General features: G+C 40.2%; 1 protein-coding gene across 3 annotated transcripts in view; it reads right to left on the reverse strand.

Moving 5' to 3' along the window:
• IL12RB2 (interleukin 12 receptor subunit beta 2) overlaps positions 1-19,497 on the reverse strand; it is a 92,252-nt gene that overhangs the window by 55,547 nt on the left and 17,208 nt on the right. For all 3 annotated transcript variants that reach the window (XM_003806963.7, XM_063600472.1, XM_034967143.3), the window contains 5 exons: positions 17,222-17,336; positions 15,687-15,871; positions 14,342-14,484; positions 13,262-13,412; positions 5,398-5,477 (listed from right to left, as the gene is read on the reverse strand). In XM_003806963.7, the coding sequence (XP_003807011.5) occupies positions 5,398-5,477; positions 13,262-13,412; positions 14,342-14,484; positions 15,687-15,871; positions 17,222-17,336 (674 nt within the window). The remainder of the gene's footprint in view (positions 1-5,397; positions 5,478-13,261; positions 13,413-14,341; positions 14,485-15,686; positions 15,872-17,221; positions 17,337-19,497) is intronic.

A 19,497-nucleotide genomic window follows, 5' to 3' on the forward strand; every position in this document is an offset into this window, starting at 1 on the left:
CCAGGCATGGTGGCACACACCTGTAATCTGACCTACCTGGGAGGCTGAGGCATGAGAATCACTTGAACTTAGGAGGCGGAGGTTGCAGTGAGCCAAGATCACGCCACTGCACTCCAGCCTGGGCCACAGAGGGAGACTCTATCTCAAAAAAGAAAAAAAATTATTAAAATTAATTTCACCTGTTTCTTTTTACATTTTAAAATTTGGCTACATAACAATTTTTAATCATGCATGTGGCTCCCATTTGTGGCTTGCTTATATTTCCGTGGAACAGTGCTTCACTAAAGTAATCCTTTCCATGCCAAATCCATAGAGGTGTCCCTCTCTGCTTGCCCACCACTCCCCTGCTCCACTAGGCGAGCTCAACCATCATCCTTCCACCTGAACCTGGAACTGCTCCCTAACACCCAAATGTCCTCAGCATCCTGCTCCTACTCCTGTCCTCTTGCTGGACTGTGAGCTCCAGGACATGAGGACTGGATTTGTCTTGTTCACTTTCATATCCCAGCTATGCAGTACAGTGTCTAATACTAAAGAGGAGCTTTCATACGTTTGTTTGAGCAAATGAATGAGTTTAACATGAATATTTCTCTTCCAGACTCATGGCCTCAAACAAATTTCAAAAGTTTGTGATTTGCTATGATCAAGATAATGAGAGGTTGCTAAAGAAATTAAGAGAGGAAACTAGAACGGTTGATGTGGCTTTACCTGGTTCTCATATCTTTTTCATATATATATGAAAGGTGGTTTTCTTCTTAAAAGATACATGCTGTTTTAACTAGAAAAGAAGTATATTGGAATCATGGATTGAGATACTTAATTAAGGAAAGGATACAATATAAAACAGTACAGAAGGAGAAGAGAAAGGAAGTTTGAGGGAGAGGATTGCTAAAAGCCCCCTTTTGTAAAGGGGCCTAATCCAACCCTGGGGCTGTTTGTAATCAAGCAACATTTTTTACTTTGTTACCCAGGTGTTTTTCTTTCATTTCATAGATTAGGCTGTACTTTTTGGCTTCAACATTGAAAGTATTTTTCCTCTTAAAAATAGCTATGGGCCAGGTGTGGTGGCTCACACCTGTAGTCCCAGCATTTTGGGAGGTTGAGGTGGGCAGATCACTTGAACCCAGGAGTCTGTGACCAGCCTGGGCAACATGGTGAAACCCTGTCTCTGTGACAAACAAAAATTAGCTGGGCGTGGTGATGGATGCCTGTAGTCTCAGCTACTTGGGAGGCTGAGGTGGGAGGATCACTTGAGCACAGGAGGTGAAGGCTGCAGTGAGCCGAGATTGTACCACCACACTTCAGCCTGGGGGACAGAATGAGACCCTGTCTCAAAAAAAAAAAAAAAAAAAAGGTATGATTTTAAAAAGTAGTACAAGATATTTTTGAGGAAATTGTACTTTCAAGAGAAACTAAGTCATGGGAAAAGGAGTGACAAGCCATAACAAAGCAAAGGTCTCCTTCACCAACATCCTCACATCCTCACACACTGACACATGCTCCCATTCATACATACACACACACTCACATACCTACATATTCACACCCTACTCACATCCCCACACTCCCACACCTTCCACACACTCACATCCTTACACTCACATACATTCACACCCACACTCACACACATACTCCCACCCCAACCCCCAGGGGCTGCACCCAATCAGCACGGAGTTGTTCTCCTCTATTGTAAACATCCTACAAAAGTGAAAGGTCATCTCACATTTCCCCATATGCAAGAGAAAAGTGCTCTCACTTTATTCACAGGCAAATGGGGTTTTACTTGGGGCTTCCTTTGATGCCAAGGCATGAGATTTCCTTCTTTGCAGTGGTGGGCGTTTCTTGCATTTGGTTTCCCAGAGTTGCTCAAAGGAAAAAAACAAAAACAAAAAAACCCCCCAAAAAAAAAAACAAAAAACAAAAAAACCCCACCACACACGCCCTTGCTCCCTTTCCCCAGTGAGGTATGACTTGGGCCCTGTCACAAAGCAATCTGGCTGCAGAGTTTTCCTTCTAGCCTGACACTTAGATAAGTCCCTTGTACCACAGCATTCCCTTGAATTCCCAAGCCTGCCTGAGAGTGGCATGAGGAATCCCTGTTAGAGGCTGGGATAAGAGTGGACTCAAATCACCTGAAATCCCCTCACTGGAAATCACCTCTTGAAACCTCAGTTTCCATGTTTTAAACTGTGGGGTGAGACTACATGACAGTTAAATCCCTTTGGCTCTAGAGGTCTATAACTCTGTGGTTCTGTGGTCCAAAGCAGGACTGCTCAGTAACTCTGGTCAGTGTTTCCATTCCCACCCTCAGTTGAGTGGCCTGTTTGGGGCCATTTAAGAAGCCCAGGTTTGACAGAAAAGGACTTAATCCTGTGACAATATAGGACTGCATCCAACTTTCCTTGGGGAGCCTCTTAGACTAGAGAGTCACTGAAGGTTTTGAGGTTGGCTTTTGATGACCACCATCTGACATCAAGTTATAGAAGCTTCTAGTGCTTACCTTTTTGCCTTCTCTTTCTTTCCTTCCTTTCTTTTCTTTCTTTCTCTTTCTTTTTTCTTTCCTTCTTTCTTCTTTCTCTTACTTTCTTTTTCTCTTTCTTTCTTTCTCTCTTTCTCTATTTTCTCTTTCTCCTTCCTTCCCTCCCTCTCTTCCATCCTTCCTTCCTTCCTTCCTTCCCTTCCTTCTTTGTCTTGCTCTGTCACCCAGGCTGGAGTACTATGGCGCGATCTCAGCTCACTGCAACCTCTGCCTCCCAGGTTCAAGGGATTCTCCTGCTTCAGTCTCCCAAGTAGCTGAGATTACAGGTGGGCATCACCACACCCAGCTGATTTTTTTGTATTTTGGTAGAGACAGGGTTTCACCATGTCTGCCAGGATGGTCTCAAACTCCTGGACTTCAGTGATCTGCCCACCTCGACCTCCCCAGGTGCTGGGATTAGGGATTATGGGATTATTACTGGCGTAAGCCACTGTGCCTGGCCCTTTTTGGTTTCTTCTAAGCCAGTTCCAACCCCAAGCATCCTTCTTGGGCCCACAATTCTGGCTACACAAAAGGAAACATTTTCTAAACAATAAGAGATGTTCAACCATGGCATGGACAGACTACAAAGTGAGATTCTCCCTGTCCCAGAATATCCCCACTGAGACATCTGTCTGTCCTGGCAGGAGTAGGAGCCATGTTTATAATGAAAGGAAGGCTGAACTAGAAGAGCTTTGAAGTCCCTCCAAATTCCAAGACCTCATTATAGAACCTAAGCCTTGTGAAGATAGAAATAAAATCAGGGCAGCAGAGAAGAAATCGCATACTCACATTTACCAAGCATCACTCATGGCCAACACATACTTATTTTGACTTCACTCTGGTGCTGGTTTCAGAGAACCAAGATGATGTCCACTATAAACTCTGTTTGTTACAGTGAAAAGCACGCAGGCATGGAGCTTTCACTGTCAGGATAAACATGCATCATGCAGCACTGCTGAATTTTACACTGGTGGCCCTTGTGATTTTTACATTTGTGTCCTCTCATTTGCTGATCCCCACAATGGTCTTGTCAGCTTTGCAGATACCTGTATCATTACCCTCATTCTACTGAGAGAAACGCTTGAGTTGAGAGGCGTGGAATAGATTAACACATAGCATATCTTTCCAGATCACTGTTGAGGACATTTTTGGAGGAGAAACCTTTACATGAGAGGAGGAATTTTGGTTTTAACCAGTCACTTGCTCGTGAAAAGGAAATAATTAGGCTGGGTTCTTCTATAATATTCACAAATTATGGCTGTTCTAAATGTCCTGCTTTGAGAATTGTCTTGCTATTAAAAGTAGATTCATTTTAAAATAAATTTTGAGCTGCAGTGTTAGTTTCAAAGTGAAGAGCCTGATCATGATTCACCAGGCTATTTATAGTAGTCTCTTCTTATACCAGACGTTTTATGTGTGTGTGAGAGAGACAGGGAGGAGAAAGAAGAAGAAATAACTCATTTCTTAAAACTGAAGAAGAGTGCAATGATCAAAACCCATCATGTGAACCCCATCAGAGGACTTTATAATTGTTATTCTTACTCTTCTGGTTTTGTGCTCATTCAGATTCATAATTCCAAAACTTTCTATCCTCAACTGGAAGAGGTGTAGTGAAGAGGATGTGAGTCCTGAGAAATAAAGAGTGCAGTTCACCAGGAAACCTCTTATGAGCATGCCAATCAGTAGCTCAATTCGAATCGCACAGCATTTTCCTTCAACAAAGATGAGTCACGATGCAGCAGTTCTGGATAAGGTTTCAGTCTCAGGTCTGTGCTTAGTAGCTGGGTGACTTTGGGCAAGAACTTCCTCTCTTTCCTCTCTCTGATACTCGTTTTTTCATTCACTCATTCATTCGTTTTCTCATTCACTGGTAAGTGGGCGTACCAGTACTTACCTCAGGGGATTTTTGTGAGGAGTAAATAAAATGGCAATGCCAGCTCTCAGTGCTTTGTGAAACTTTCGCATTCTATGATAATGTCAGGCTTCACTGTTTTCTGGAAAGTTGTCTAATTTACTACTGTTTTATTACCATTCCTGAGGAAGGACTGCTTTCTATTCCTGTTTCTATGATTTTCTTTTTTTTTTTTTTGAAATGTAGTCTCACTCTGTCACCCAAGCTCGAGTGCAGTGGCATGATCTTGGCTCACTGCAACCCCTGCCTCCCGGGTTCAAGTGATTCTCGTGCCTCAGCCTCCCCAGTAGCTGGGATTACAGGCGCATGCCACCACGCCCTGCTAATTTTTGTATTTTCAGTAGAGACGGGGTTTCACCATGCTGGCCAGGCTGGTCTCTAACCCCTGACCTCAAGTGATCCGCCTGCCTTGGCCTCCCAAAGTGCTGGGATTACAGGCGTGAGCCACTGCACCTGGCCTGTTTGTATTATTTTCTACCACTATTACTATTCCTAAAGTAGAGCAGCTTTCTTTCCTCCTTCTCCCTCTTCAATGACTTAACAAACATTATTAAATATCCACATCCACAGCTTTTTCATCTTTTGTTTCCCAAAGAGTGAATAAGTGAAGTGACATGGTTACTGCTGGGCATATTTATGTAGGAGAGATGGGGGTGGGCAGAAAGGGGACAACAGTCAGAAGAGATGATGTAGTTGGGGTCAGAGGGTGGAAATGCCAGGGATGGAAAAAGACCTTGATCTTATAGGAAGTGGGATTGAAACGATGTGACTGTGTGGAAGAAGGAACTCAGCTCTCACCCCTATCCACCAAAGGCACATGACACTGTGGTGTGTCATGAATGTGTCTGAGAAAATGAGCTCTAGCAAAATCATTGAAGCTTCATATAAAAGCCACTATGCAAATAGGTCTTTTTCTGCCTTCAGTTTTATTCCCTTGAGTTTTAAGTTGACGCTTAAAACTCACCTTCCAGAAAAGAGAAATCTGTTGTCTACTGTAGTCAATGTGCATTTTCATGTACCAGACATCTAACATCCCAGTAGGCTCTGTTTCAAAGGAGAAAAAAAGACATATTTTCATATATTTACTACTTTGAAAGTTAACTGGTCATTCAGTAAACAATTTTGGAAGAGTAGAATTAGAGGATAACTTCAATTATTTGTGTGTGTCCCAGTATTTTTTCTTTTTCTTGTTTAACAATGAACATATATATCTTTGGCCAAAAAGTCAGAAAAACAAGGTTACCTTAAAAACAAATTAAAAAAAAAATGATGAGGAATTTGTTTCTTAACTTACTCTTTTTTTTTTTTTTTTTGAGACAGGATCTTGCTCTGTTGCCGAGGCTGGAATGCAGTGATGCAGTGGCACGATCTCAGCTCACTGCAACCTCCACCTCCCAGGCTCAAGCAATCCTCCTGCCTCAGCCTCCCACATAGCTGGGACTACAGGTGCGTACCACCACGCCTGGCTAATTTCTGTGTTTTTTGTACAGACAGGCTTTCATCATGTTGCCCAGGCTGGTCTCGAACTCCTGAGCTCAAGAGATCCACCCACCTTGGCCTCCCAAAGTGCCGGGATTACATAGGCATGAGCCACTGCACCCGGCCTTAACTTACTCTTAAAACATGTTATTAAAATAACCCAAGGAAAGTACATGTGGCTTTAGCACCATAAGACAGAGCAAAAAAATAAAAATAAAGTATATGTGGTTTTTTGTTGTTGTTGTTGTTGTTTTTTACTAGAATGCAGAAAGAATTCTCAACAGAGAAGATACAACTCATATAGAAAAACACTTTTTGGTCTTGTAAAAATACGCTAATATAAATGACAAACCTTGTGTTCATCTCCATTCCTAGACTTATCATGGTATAGTACAATTATTTGGTGTGTGATCATTAGACAATGATGTACTTAAAGGGAAGTCCTATCTCATTTAATATGCCACATACCCAGCGCAGCACTTAGAATATAATAGGCTCCTAATAATTGTTAAGTAATAAATGAACAAATCACGTGATATTATCTATTTAATGCCAAAACACAGGCTGAAGTGATTAAATAAATAACCACCAATCTGTAAGACAATGGTCAAATATGGCCCAACTGAATTTCAACCAAACATACTTGCAAAGAGACTAAATAATTAACTCCTGTATGTGTAAGTGTGAGTGTGTGTGTGCATGAGTTCATGCTCACGTGAGTGAGTGAAGTCATTTTGTTTCCTCTACCATCAAGTCACTTAGATTTGTTTTGATTTACAGCCAGGAGTGGAACCAGCAGAAACAACTCCTGAAAACAGGCTTCAGCTGCACCAAGCTAATTTCCTCAACAGTGAAACTTAGAGTGTATTTGAGGGGAGGCTGCACTGGGGTTTTTTCCTAGGTTAGAAAGTTCCATCTAACCAGATGGAAATTTCTAGAAAATTAAGTCCCACCACCTGGATAACAGGAGATAAGAGAAGAGCAAAAGAGAAAGAAAGGAAGCGTAAGTACCCACAGGTAGAGGGCAGGTGCTGTGTGGGCCCATCCACAGCTCCATCTCCCCTCCTCCTGCAGTAGTCAGTGTGAGCTTCAGAGCCAGGTCTGCGGGGTAAGCCCAGCTCTGTGACTTTGAACAAATGCTAACCACATCCTTCGGCTAGCTCCCTCATCTGTCAGATGAGGGTGATAATTCCACATATCACACAGGGTGGAGTGGGAATTTCAGTGGAGCGTGCTGACACATGGTGAGTGCTCAGCAAGTGTAGCTCTTGCTGTTTCCCGCATTTGAAAACTGAAGTGCTGAAAGGTTAAGGAACTTGCTTAAGGTCCCAGAACTAATCATCAGAGATGCCAGGCTTTGAACACAAATCCATTTTATCCCAGAGCCCATAGCCTTGGCTCTGCACCGTGCAGGTGCCTGGCTCTGAGAAAGCTAATGGTTTCTCTGCGATACTTCCATCCCCCATCAGGTGGGCCTTCTTTTTGTTCTATCCTCTCCTTCATTACTTCCTTTTCCTGCCTTTCTTGCTCTACTTTCTTTTTTGTTTTTTTCTAAACATTCACTTCTTTTCTTTTCTCTCCTTTGCAGTAGTATTTACCTTTGCAGTGAGGACTTAGAGGTAAGCAACGCTTATGTAAAACATTTTGAAAATGCTCTTAATTCTCCAGGAATATGAAGAGTGGCCCAGGAATCAAACCTGGGACTTCTATCTGCTAGCTTAGATGCAAAAAGAAAAAAAGCACAGGCAACAAAGGAAAGGGGATATGACGTTCACTAACCACCTACTGTCAGGTGGTGTCCGGACACTATATACATCATCTCGTTTAACCCTCACACAACGCAAGGGTGCATATGATTACATCTGCTTTACAGCTGAGGACGAGGAGGCTGGCAAAAGTTAAATGATTTACAAAAGACCCGGGTCTGGTAAATGGCAAAGCTGAGGACTGGACCCAGGTCTTGCTTTCCCCGAAGACCCTGCTTTTCCCATTACAGTTCACTACATTGACCAAGACCTGACTACTCCACAAACTAGATAATCCAGACATTTGTAAAATCAGGGTTTGGAAACCCGGGTGTGCTCAGTGTCAAAGCCAGTTGACTTGTACCACAGCAGTACATGTCTTCAGTTAATTACATATTGGTAAGAAATCTAAAGGGGACACTCACTGACTCATTAAAAATCCACAACCTAACAGATTATTACAGAGCTAAGAATCAAATTCTAGAAGTATATTCTTTTCACAAGGTAAATTGCAAGTAAACTGAAATGTTAATGGTGCCTACCTGCAATGTATACCTTCATGGGAGAGAAATCATTAGTTGAATCTGCATGAGTCTCTAAAAAGTGTAACATTTCATGACCAGGGGTGTAAAATCACTGCTGCTTAAAGCAACACAAGGGCTAATAGTGAGGAGAATCTTTGACATTCAACTGTCACAGAGTCACTAAAAGTTCTAACCTCAATGTTATCTAGCCAAATACAGATAAAACTATTATAGGCACATGAGAAAAAAAAAGCCAAAGGCCAGTATGTTCAAGTGATTTCAAAAGAAATGGGTAAAAATGACTAAGCATACAAATATGAGAAATGGAAGTCAGATGAAACTACTTTGTCTGTAAAGGAAAAAACTGTAGGGTTAAAGTGGAAGAAGCCACCAATATGAAAAAGAGATGACCTTGCCTCAGACTTCACCGAGCAAAAGGAAGAAATCAGATGGAAATTCCCTTCTTTTTCCACCATGAAAACGTTCAAACTCCCCCAACCGATTCCCTAACACAGCACTGTTAATGATGTCCCAGTGGATGAATCATCCCTACTTCCATCACGGTCCAACTCTTTAGCTAGAGTTCTGGACCCCACTCCCTCTTGCTTATCAAAGACGTCTCTCCAGTCATTATCCCCACCTTCCCTGTGTCATTAATTTCTCCTTCTCTGCTGGACTCTTTTCATCCCCTTGCAAATACACTGTATTATCTCAGATCCTAAAAACAAAAACAACAAAAGATTGATATCTCTGCTCTTCTTCATATAACTTCTTGAAAAGAGTTCTGAATTATCATTCCTTCCTTCCAAGATAGGTGCTGAGCTTAGAGGAGAACAAGTGAAGGAGAGAAGGGTTTAGGGACTGTTACTGAATCTTAAACATAACACTTTCCTGTTAGTGAAAGTGTCTGATATAAATCTCTTTAGAAGAGAAAAGAATCATTCATTCTCAAGCCTCAAGCAAAAAGACACAAATATTATGCTTTCGAGTATAGCTAGCTTAGGGGTCAGCAAACTACGGCCCATGGGCCAAATCTGGCCCTCTGCCTGTTTTAATACATCCTGTAAGAAAATGGTTTTGATAGTGGTTGAAAAGAAATCAAAAGAAGAATCCGGCCGGGCGCGGTGGCTCATGCCTGTAATCCCAGAACTTTGGGAGGCTGAGGCAGACGGATCCCAAGGTCAGGAGATCGAGACCATCCTGGCTAACATGGTGAAACCCTGTCTCTACTAAAAATACAAAAAATTAGCCGGGCGTGGTGGCGGGGTGCCTGTAGTCCCAGCTACTCGGGAGGCTGAGGTAGGAGAATGGCGTGAACCCGGGAGGCGGAGCTTGCAGTGAGCCGAGATCGCACCACTGCACTCCAGTATGGGTAACAGAGCCAGACTCCGTCTCAAAACAAACAAAAGAAGAATCCTTTTTAGTGACATGTGAAGATTACATAAAATTCCAATTTCAGCATACATAAATAAAGTTTTGTTGGAACACAGCCATGCCTGTTTGTTTAGGTATTGTCAATGGCAGCTTGCATGTGACAATAGCACATTTAGCAGTTGTGACAGATCGTATGATCCGCAAAGCTGAAAATATTACTATCTGGACCTGTAGAGAAAATGTTTGCCAATCCACCAAGCTTGACTGTTATCAAATGTTTGCTATCCAAAATAATCTCTAGTATTTAATTGTTCACACCTATCTTATCTTGGCAATATTTTTAAATTACAAATGAGTGCATGAATTTCCTAGCTTCTCAATGTGGGAAGAGGTGGCTGCAGCTGGTAACTCTTCATTTTCTCCCCCTTTAGGGATTATTCACCCCTCACCCTTGCTGTCACCATGATGGGGGAAGGTTTCTCCTTTACCACTCTGCCCCTCCAAAGTACGAATGAACATGCAACGATTCCTTTGTTAGCTGTAATAGAGTTGAGCAAGATCACAAACTGCAAATAAGACTTTTAAAAATGGCGGATTAACAGACAGAGACATATTGGTAACACAGCTCTAAGGAATAGCTGATTAATCAGTATTTTGGCATCTCTTCCTGGGTGTTCTAAGTGGTGAGAGATCACCTTCCCTCAATACCTGTGCATATTCTCAGGCATGTCTGGGCACCCTGAGCTCAAATTCAAGAATGTTTTCCCACTACAAGGAAAATGTGGCTGCTCTCTTCCCAGTGTCACTATCAGGCCTGCCTTTGATGGATGCTGATTTCAAGACTGTTCTCTTAAACACAGCAAAGTAGTTTCTTTCCTCCTATCCCTTACTTTGTGGTCATTTAAAAAGTGTTTTTCAGCGATAAGAGCTGAATTTAATGACATAGTAAAGGGCCCTATGGAGTATAGGAAGCCCTAACCCACTGTTCAAATGATATAAACAACTACACCAATCCACCCGGAGATGTTACGTTTCTCTCAATTTTGAGAAGCAAAGGCTGCAAAAAGGCTGACTCTGTTATAGAGTCATTCACAGTTTTAGAGAGTACCTAAAAAAAAAAAAAAAAAAGCTTACTATTAATTTTTTTAAATGCCAAGTTACATATGAGTACACATTGAAAGGGTTAAAAGGAAGACGTGTTAAAAAAAATTCACACCTTTTACGTTTACATCAGTTGGTGTTTCATAAAGAAACTGATGACAGAAACAGCGGGTAAGGGGTGAAAACCAAGCAGCTTAGAGTAAGAGAAAAAAGACCTACAACAACCCACAGAAAAATCAAACATAGAAAAGGGAGATTCAGAGACAGAAAGGAAGCCAACAGAGCTTGGTAAAGGTGGTGTATCTCAGAGTATGGGTTTCTCTCTTTATGAATACCTTCAGTGACTGAATAAGCCAGCTTCCTAGGTTCAATTCATAATCATCCATGAGTTCATAACCATAATGAGTTGCTATACTCATTGTTATGATGGTGGTTTATTTTATAGGAAATGAGAAAGTTACTGTGCTGCCTTGAAGGAATTTTAATTCAAAAGACAAACACTTTTTAAAAAAGAAAAGAAAAACCTTTTCACACATCTCTAACTAGGTCATTATCATATGTGAGTAAGAATGACAAGAATTCACAAGCCCAGAGTTTCCCTAGTTTATAGTTTAGCTTAATGTGATATAACTTAAATATTTCTCAGACTACTTACTACCTTGAACTTGGATATAAAATATAGCCCATTTTCAGAAATTTTATCTGTACCACATATATAAACAAAATCTAATTCATGAGATAGTCTTTAAAAAAATTACTTTGACTATATATAATAAAAGGATATTATGAGTAAGCTCTGGATTATAAAAGTAACAACCAGAGGGCTAGTGGTTCAACATTAAGATATTTTATTATAAAATGAGTGGTAATAAATTATCATTTGCTGGATAAATTCACTTTTAGACAATTTTTAAAATATATTCTGTAATCCCAGCACTTTGGGAGGCTGAGGCGGGTGGATCACCTGAGGTCAAGAGTTCGAGACCAGCCTGGCCAACATGGTGAAACCTGTCTCTACTGAAAATTACAAAAATTAGCCAGGCATGGTGGCGCACGCATGTAATCCCAGCTACTTGGGAGGCTGAGGCAGGAGAATCACTGGAACACAGGAGGCAGAGGTTGCACTGAGCTGAGATTGTGCCACTGCACTCCAGCCTGGGTGATAGAGCAAGACTCTGTCTCAAAAAAAAAAAAAAATGCAATTAATACAAGAAGTAAGGAAGAATATAAGATTATTCTATGAATCATATATTAGGTATTATATTCTGCTAAAGGCCCTTCAGTTCCTTGAATGTCATTGATGTATGATTGCTAAGGATCATCAGTTATCAAAAGCCATTAGTAGCTCACAGAAAATAAATGCAACTTAATTATGAGGCTAGTTTACATGCACACATATCCATAAATTTCACAAATAAGAATTTAGATTTTGCACGTTAATGTTACAAAAGCTCCAGATAATGAACAATGGATTATATGCCAAAAAGTTTTTCTCTGAGTCAAATTTATATAAATTATGAAAGGCTCTCTACTATATCACTAAATGAGTGCATTTATTTATTTATTTATTTATTTATGAGATGGAGTCTCGATCTGTTGTCCAGGCTGGATTGCAGTGGCACAATCTTGGCTTATTGCAACCTTTGCCTCCTGGGTTCAAGTGATTCTCCTGCCTTAGCCTCCCGAATGGCTGGGATTACAGGCACGCGCCACGATGCTTGGCTAATTTCTTGTCTTTTTGGTAGAGATGGGATTTCACCATGCTGGCCAGGCTGGTCTCGAACTCCTGACCTCGTGATCTGCCCACCTCAGCCTCCCAAAGTGCTGGGATTACAGGCCTGAGCGACCATGCCGGCCTAAATGAGTGCTTTTAAAAACTAATATTCAGATGGCTATTTCTTGTGCCTCCAAAGATTTAATATTGGCATAAAGTTTACATAGGCATTTTTGCTTCAATAAAATATTTTCTTATACTTCAATAACATTCCCTTCCCAATAATTACTAAAAAAGAAAAATTCATCAGACTGAAAAACACATTTGATATCCTTTTCATAGTTATGGGTGGCCAGGTGGTTCTTATTTGTGCAGTAAATATCAAAGGCTTGAAGTACAGTGTTATAATATTTGGACAAGAGAGGATTGCTGGATGCTAAATTTTATTTTGAAATATGTGTCTCCAGAGCCTACTTTCTTTCAAGCTTTCCATATGGCTTATTGAGCCACATTACTTTTCATAGAATCAAAAATATAAAACATATGAAGCTTTAACAAGAAATGAGATTAATTACTGGTTATAGCTCTGTGAAATAAGTTACTGAGATAGTAAGAGAGATAAGTTATAACCAAGCATTATAACCAACATGACTGATAGCAAACAGGAGTAGAACTTACCCAATGTTAAAAATTTCCTTGCAATACAAACATATTTCCTTGAACAGTTTCAGCACTTAAGTTAATATATAAATTAACTTGTTAACTAATGCAGTCATGCTTTTTGATTCAGCACCAGTAGTTTAAAGATTCTATTCCAAAGAAATCATTACATCTTCCCCCCTCTCTCCCCTTTATTGCTCCCCGATAGGTATGTATATTTTGGACATATACCTTCTTCTGGTGTTTGTGCTCTCAATGATTCACTCCAATCACTCCAACTTCCCTTATAAAGATGTAGCTTAGAGGAAATCTGAAATTCATATTCTGTAAATGGTTTCAGATCCAGCAAATCATGTCTTCCTTTGGCCTTTGTAACATTAACCTTGAAACAGACATTTTTTTAAAGCGCCTATTAATACTAGATTGCTAATTTAAGGAATTTTAACATAAAATGAAAAAAAAAACCCAGGCTATTTGATCTTATTTGTTTTTCAGACCTACCATTAAATGAGAAGAAATATCAGTGACTGTCTTACCGAATAGATATGATATTAATCTGAAATGATAGCATCTCATTAAAAATAAAACAAAATCTCTGGGTACTAAGAACCCATCTATGTAGGTTCTCGAGGGGAATCCTGAAACCAGCTGAAAAATAAGATTGAAAACTACAAAGTTTCTACACTAGAGATTATTTTTTATTTGATTACAATTAGGATGTGATGAATGTTTTAACACAAACATAGAACTGGCTTTTTTTTTTTTTAAAAAAAAACCTTTAATTAGTTATACTCTCTTGAATATCAGCTATCTGTGGGACTGATCCTTTGTTATTATAAGCCATTGAATTTTACAACAATCCTGGAAAGAATCATAATCCCATACCTTTTATTTTAAAACATGCAATGCCTAATATTATATTAAATTGTAGACCTTTTCTTTGGAATATTAAATTCTATATAACTCTCTGTGGACATTTCTTAATATTTCTCTTTTCAATATCTTTTTTAAATGCTAAAAAATAATAACAGGACAGGGTAAATAATAAGGAGAAATGAATCCTCTGTTAGAAATAAACTATAGAAAATTAATATTGGTTTACAAAAGCTTTAAAAATTTCAGAATCAGAGATCAAAATTCAAGATATTTCTTAATCAACAGAGGCATACATGACTTTCTGATAATTCTCTCGTGTGTACTTTTGGGATAAATATTCTTAAACTCTATATTTTGCTGTATGAAAAGACAGAGGTCTGCGCAGCAATATTAAGAATGCTTCAGTGTTTTTTCCTTCACTCTAAAGATCATTACCATATTCCAGAGCCTGCTGTTACTGGGCCGATATCTGAGTCGATTAAGCAGTACCAGTCCCTCATCTCTCCAATAAAGGGTACATCTGCTCACGGAAGCCTTTTGAAATTTGATTCTAATGTCCCACGGAGGAAGAGGCCTCACTAGTAACCAGGACAAACAAAAAAGTGTGGTTCAGGATCTGTGATCAGCAATTGTCTTATGTACTGGCATGAGCTATAAAGAGTTTGACAAAACTCAGTTCTGAGATGCACAACCATCAAATTTGGTAAAATATACAAGAGAAAAGTTCCAGGCTTTAAGAAAGAACTTTTTTAAAAGCTGGATTCACTTCTGAATCTTTAAAATAATCCCCCTTAATCAAATCTCATTTTCACCAAATAACTACTACCAACATTAGTGGTAAGTTTCAACTACACTTAGTCCAGTGGTTTTTCAAAAACCAATGGGCCAAACCCAAGAGTTCCAATGACTGAGAAGCCAGAGACGGCTAGTGATGACTGCCTCAGGAGGAGAAGAAATGTTCGTAGGAAATTTCATAGCAAAGGGACAGAGGAAAAGAACAAGGGGGCGAGAAGGTAGCCTAGAGATGAACGGTCTATGAAAGAAATGGGAGGAAGCCTGAGAAGAAATATGGTGGAAAAGTGTATAGTAAATGCCAATGATCAGACTCATCGTTAGCAATATGTATGCAGAGAAGTGCCATGGAAAGAGAGGCGAGAAGCACATAGTGTGAGGTTGGAACTTCAGGCAGCCCAGTTCTGCCTGGATGGTCAGAACTTGGAATGCTTGAGATTGGCCTCTGATTCAACTGGACCGATTACATTTGCTCAGAAATGTACTGGCTCACTCCAGGGATGGAGGTAAGTATTCTCAGAGCAAGATGCATCTGTGACTTGAGAAATTTTATTTATAGTTTGTACCTCGCTGCTCTAGCCTAGCAGGCCCACATGTAGCCTATCTCACAACAATGGGAGTAGCCACGGGTGTGAAAGGACACCTCCTCCAAGAAGGGCTTGCACTGAGCATCTTGAATGACCTCACAGGACCCTCTCCTCAGTCAGGTGGTATCATTAGTAGCTGGTTCTTTCATGGGATTTGAATCCAGGGGCTAATTTCTTCAATAGAGAGAATAATGTTGAACATCCCACTTTGTATAGCCATCTTTAGATAGCTCAGAATCATGCACCCTTTTACTTGCATCAAAGTAACTTCTATCTTTTGCTTATGCCTGTTGGCCAATTTCCATCAATCTCTGTCTTTCTTGAAACAACCATATAAAAAAGATTTGAGTGATTTTAAAAATAATTATAAAGTACCAGTGAAATAGTGAAATAAAATGTACCTATGTCCAAGAATGTGAATGTGGATGGAAGTGAAGAGGAGCTTCCAAGACTATTGACAGCAGTAACCTTGGCTGTGAAATTGGATTCAGGTGATTCAGGGGTGAGGTTGATTCCAAAGTCCAAATAGTCACAATAAGTGTCTTTACATTGCTTCTGCCAGGTTAAATTTTTTGGTCCACTTAGCCTGTAAACAAAACACAACCACGTGTAGCAACATGTTTTATGTGCTACTTTCTACTTACAGTAGAAAAGAACAAAATGTTTAAATATTTAGAATTCTAGACAATTTTTAAAGGTCAATCTTATGACTAGGGGATACACCCCGGGAATATTTGTACTATATGGTCATGTAAGACTATACTTCACCCAACTCCCTTTTTTGGTAGAACTGAGATGTTCTTCCACATTCATGTAGATAGGTAACCAAGCCTACGCTGCTGAAATTCCCCAAACCCTGCTTGTCATCTTGGCTCCCCAGGGCAGTTCCAAACATTATCCTAAGCACTGTGGCCACCTTGACATCTGTGGCACAGAATTGTCAGTTCCTAGTACAGCAGTGGCCAGAGTAAAATCCTGGGCTATTTTACCCTAATACTGAGACCCGTGTGTCAATAGATGTTTCCTTTAGGTTAGAAAAAGTAAATGTACTACAGAACCCCTCCTTTCCTCCATCTCCTCCTCACTCAGGAATAGCACAAATCAGCTGGATCTTTAATGGGATCATGAAATCTACTTCAAGGAACAGAATCTCCCAGACTCTCTCTTCTCATGGACTCTTAGGTCAGCCAATGGTGCTTTAAAAAGAAACTTATCCAAGCGAATGGAAAACTACCACAAGGAAGAGTTTATTTATGTATCATGACCCCAAGAGCCTACAGCTGCAGAAAAGAGAAGCAATCTTATGCAGCCAGTTTAACCCTACTAGAGTGGGAAAGAACAGCTATAACTTGGATCTCGGATGCACTGAAGAGAACTCTGAGTTAGAACTCAGACCCAAGACATTCGGTCTCTCATACTGTAGATGAATGAACCAGTTTTAACTATAAACATAGAAACTTTTTAAAAAGTATCTAATTGTCTAGAAGTATCTATTGCTTCTCCTCTCTGGTAAAAATAAAACAGATAGGCCGGGCACCGTGGCTCACACCTGTACTCCCAGCACTTTGGGAGGCTGAGGCGGGTGGATCACAAGGTCAAGAGATCGAGATCATCCTGGCCAACATGGTGAAACCTTGTCTCTGCTAAAAATACAAAAATTAGCTGGGCGTGGTGGTGGGTGCCTGTAATCCCAGCTACTCAGGAGGCTGAGGCAGGAGAATCACTTGAACCCAGGAAGCAGAGGTTGCAATGAGCCGAGATTGCGCCACTGCACTCTAGCCTGGTGACAGAGTGAGATTCCGTCTCAAAATAAATAAATAAATAAATAAATTAATTAATTAAATAAAATAAAAATAAATAAAGAAAACAGATATTTCTAAATGTCATTTAAGAGAAGATCTACAAAACAGCTGCAAAAATACAGCCTCTCACTCACTGTAGAGTATACTCAGTGTATAAGTGGGTGTCTCGTCCTCTTTCCCAGGTGCAGGCCACAGTCCCCTGTTCTCCCTTCTGTATGCAGGATAAATTTTGAGGCTGTTCTGGAGCAACTTTAAGAAGAAAAGACAAAACCTTATATATCACACAGGTGATATTTCAACCAAATTGTTATTATCTGCCATCAACATGACAATACATCCCCCACATGCCGTAAACCCAGGTAAACTAGAAGCTATTTTAGATTCCATTCAAGTCCCAGTTTGCCATTAAGGTGTAAATTTCTCCTAGAAACAGCAATAATAGTAGTGAATATGGATCAAATACTATATGCCTAGCCCAGTGCTATGTGCAGTTTTTCTGAATTAGACAGCGTAGCATCCCATGAGGTAAATACTATTATTATCTTTATTTTTTCAGAGAGGAAACTGAGAGAGGTGAAATATCTGGCCCAAGATCATAAAATTATGAAGTGGCAGATTCAAGGCTCCAGCTCAGCTGTAACTCAAGTCCAAGCCTTTTACTCCATATTCTACCATTTTCCCTGACAGGTGAACATCCAGTGCTAGCTCCATTACCCCTGGTAATAATAAATTAATTTCTTTTAGAGTGATGCCCATTCAAATATTAGAAACCTTTAAAAATGAGAGACTTATTTGCTTTCTTCACCAGATATTTGCTGTCAAGACACTTACACCCAGTTGCCTCAGTCATGTCCTCCCGGGCTATACCATCTAAATCTAATTTCTGCATTGTCTCTTGGAGCACTTTATGGACATTTATAAATTAATTCTTTTGTGTACATAGGCATTGAGTACCTCCCATGAGCCAAGCACAATGCTAGATGTGGAAATACAAAGATGTACAAAGCAAGCATGGTCCCTTCTACTGTAAGGTGTGTATTTTTAAATAAAGCTATTTTATGGTGAAAGGACCCAAACTAGGAATTTTTTGGACAAAATGGAGGTAAGAGAAATACTCAGCTATTCAGTCATCCCATTTTACCCTAATACCCAGACCCACGTGTAGACACATATTTCCTTTAGGTTAGATAAAATGAGTATACTACAGAAGTCCTAGCTATTGTCTACACTGAAAAAATCTGTTATTGATGAAATAAATATCTTTTTTGTCCTTAGCATCCACCATAGACATAGGCACAGGAATGCCCACTGTGTGACCTTGGACAAGTCAGAGCTTCAGTTGAATCTATAAAATGGGTATAATGATATCTAGCTCATATAGTTTTAATAGAATAATAAACTTTTCCTTTAAAAAAGTCTCTTTTCGCTGGATGCGGTGGCTCACGCCTGTAATCCCAACAATTTGGGAGGCTGAGGCAGGCAGATCACTTGAAGTTAGGAGTTTGAGACTAGCTTGGCCAACATGGTGAAACCTCTTCTTTACTTAAAATACAAAAATTAGCTGGGTATGGTGGCACATGCTGTAATTCCAGCTACTGAGGAGGCTGAGTCGTGAGAATCACTTGAACTCAAAAGGTAGAGGTTGCGCCGAGCTGAGATTGTGCCAGTGCACTCCAGCCTGGGTGACAGAGTGAGACTTTGTCTCAAAAAAGAAAGAAAAAAACAACAACAACACAAAACCACTGGAGGCTCTTGCTGGAAGTAGAATAAAGGAATGTTGCCAATAAATTCCAACAACAAACCTTTGAGCTCTTACTATGTGCCACACTCTGTGCTAAGCACGCTAGGTGCATGACCCCATTTGATCTGTATAAATGACTCAAGAGGGATGCATTCAGATTAACCTCATATAATGGATGAAGAAGCTGAGGCTCAGAGATGTTAGGTAACATGTTGAAGGTCACATAGCTAGTAAGTGGTAGAGCTGAGTTTGAGCTAGTTCTCTCTGATTCAACATCTATTCTTGTTCCATTTTATGAAGCTGCCTGGGGCATCAGCTTCCTCTAAGACATATAGACTGGAAACATCTGAGTCTTTCTCAACATTTCTTCTTCATTTTCTACATCCAGTTAGTCATCAGATTCAGTGGATCCTACTTCCACCAGGTTTAAGCTGTCTGTTCCCATGTTTGGTTCCCATTGCCACTGTCCTAGATAAGGACTTGATCACTTCTCCCTGGACTATTAAAATAGTTTACTCTTTTCTCAGAGACTCCACACAAGTGGTTTGAGAGTCGTTTTAACTTACAAGTTCATACTTAAAAGTTAGAGTCCTGGGCCAGGCACAGTGGCTCATGCCTGTAATTCCAACACTTTGGGAGGCCGAGGCAGGCAGACAGCTTGAGCCCAGG

This window comes from Pan paniscus, chromosome 1, assembly GCF_029289425.2.
Source record: "Pan paniscus chromosome 1, NHGRI_mPanPan1-v2.0_pri, whole genome shotgun sequence".
NCBI classification, from domain to species: Eukaryota; Metazoa; Chordata; class Mammalia; order Primates; family Hominidae; genus Pan; species Pan paniscus.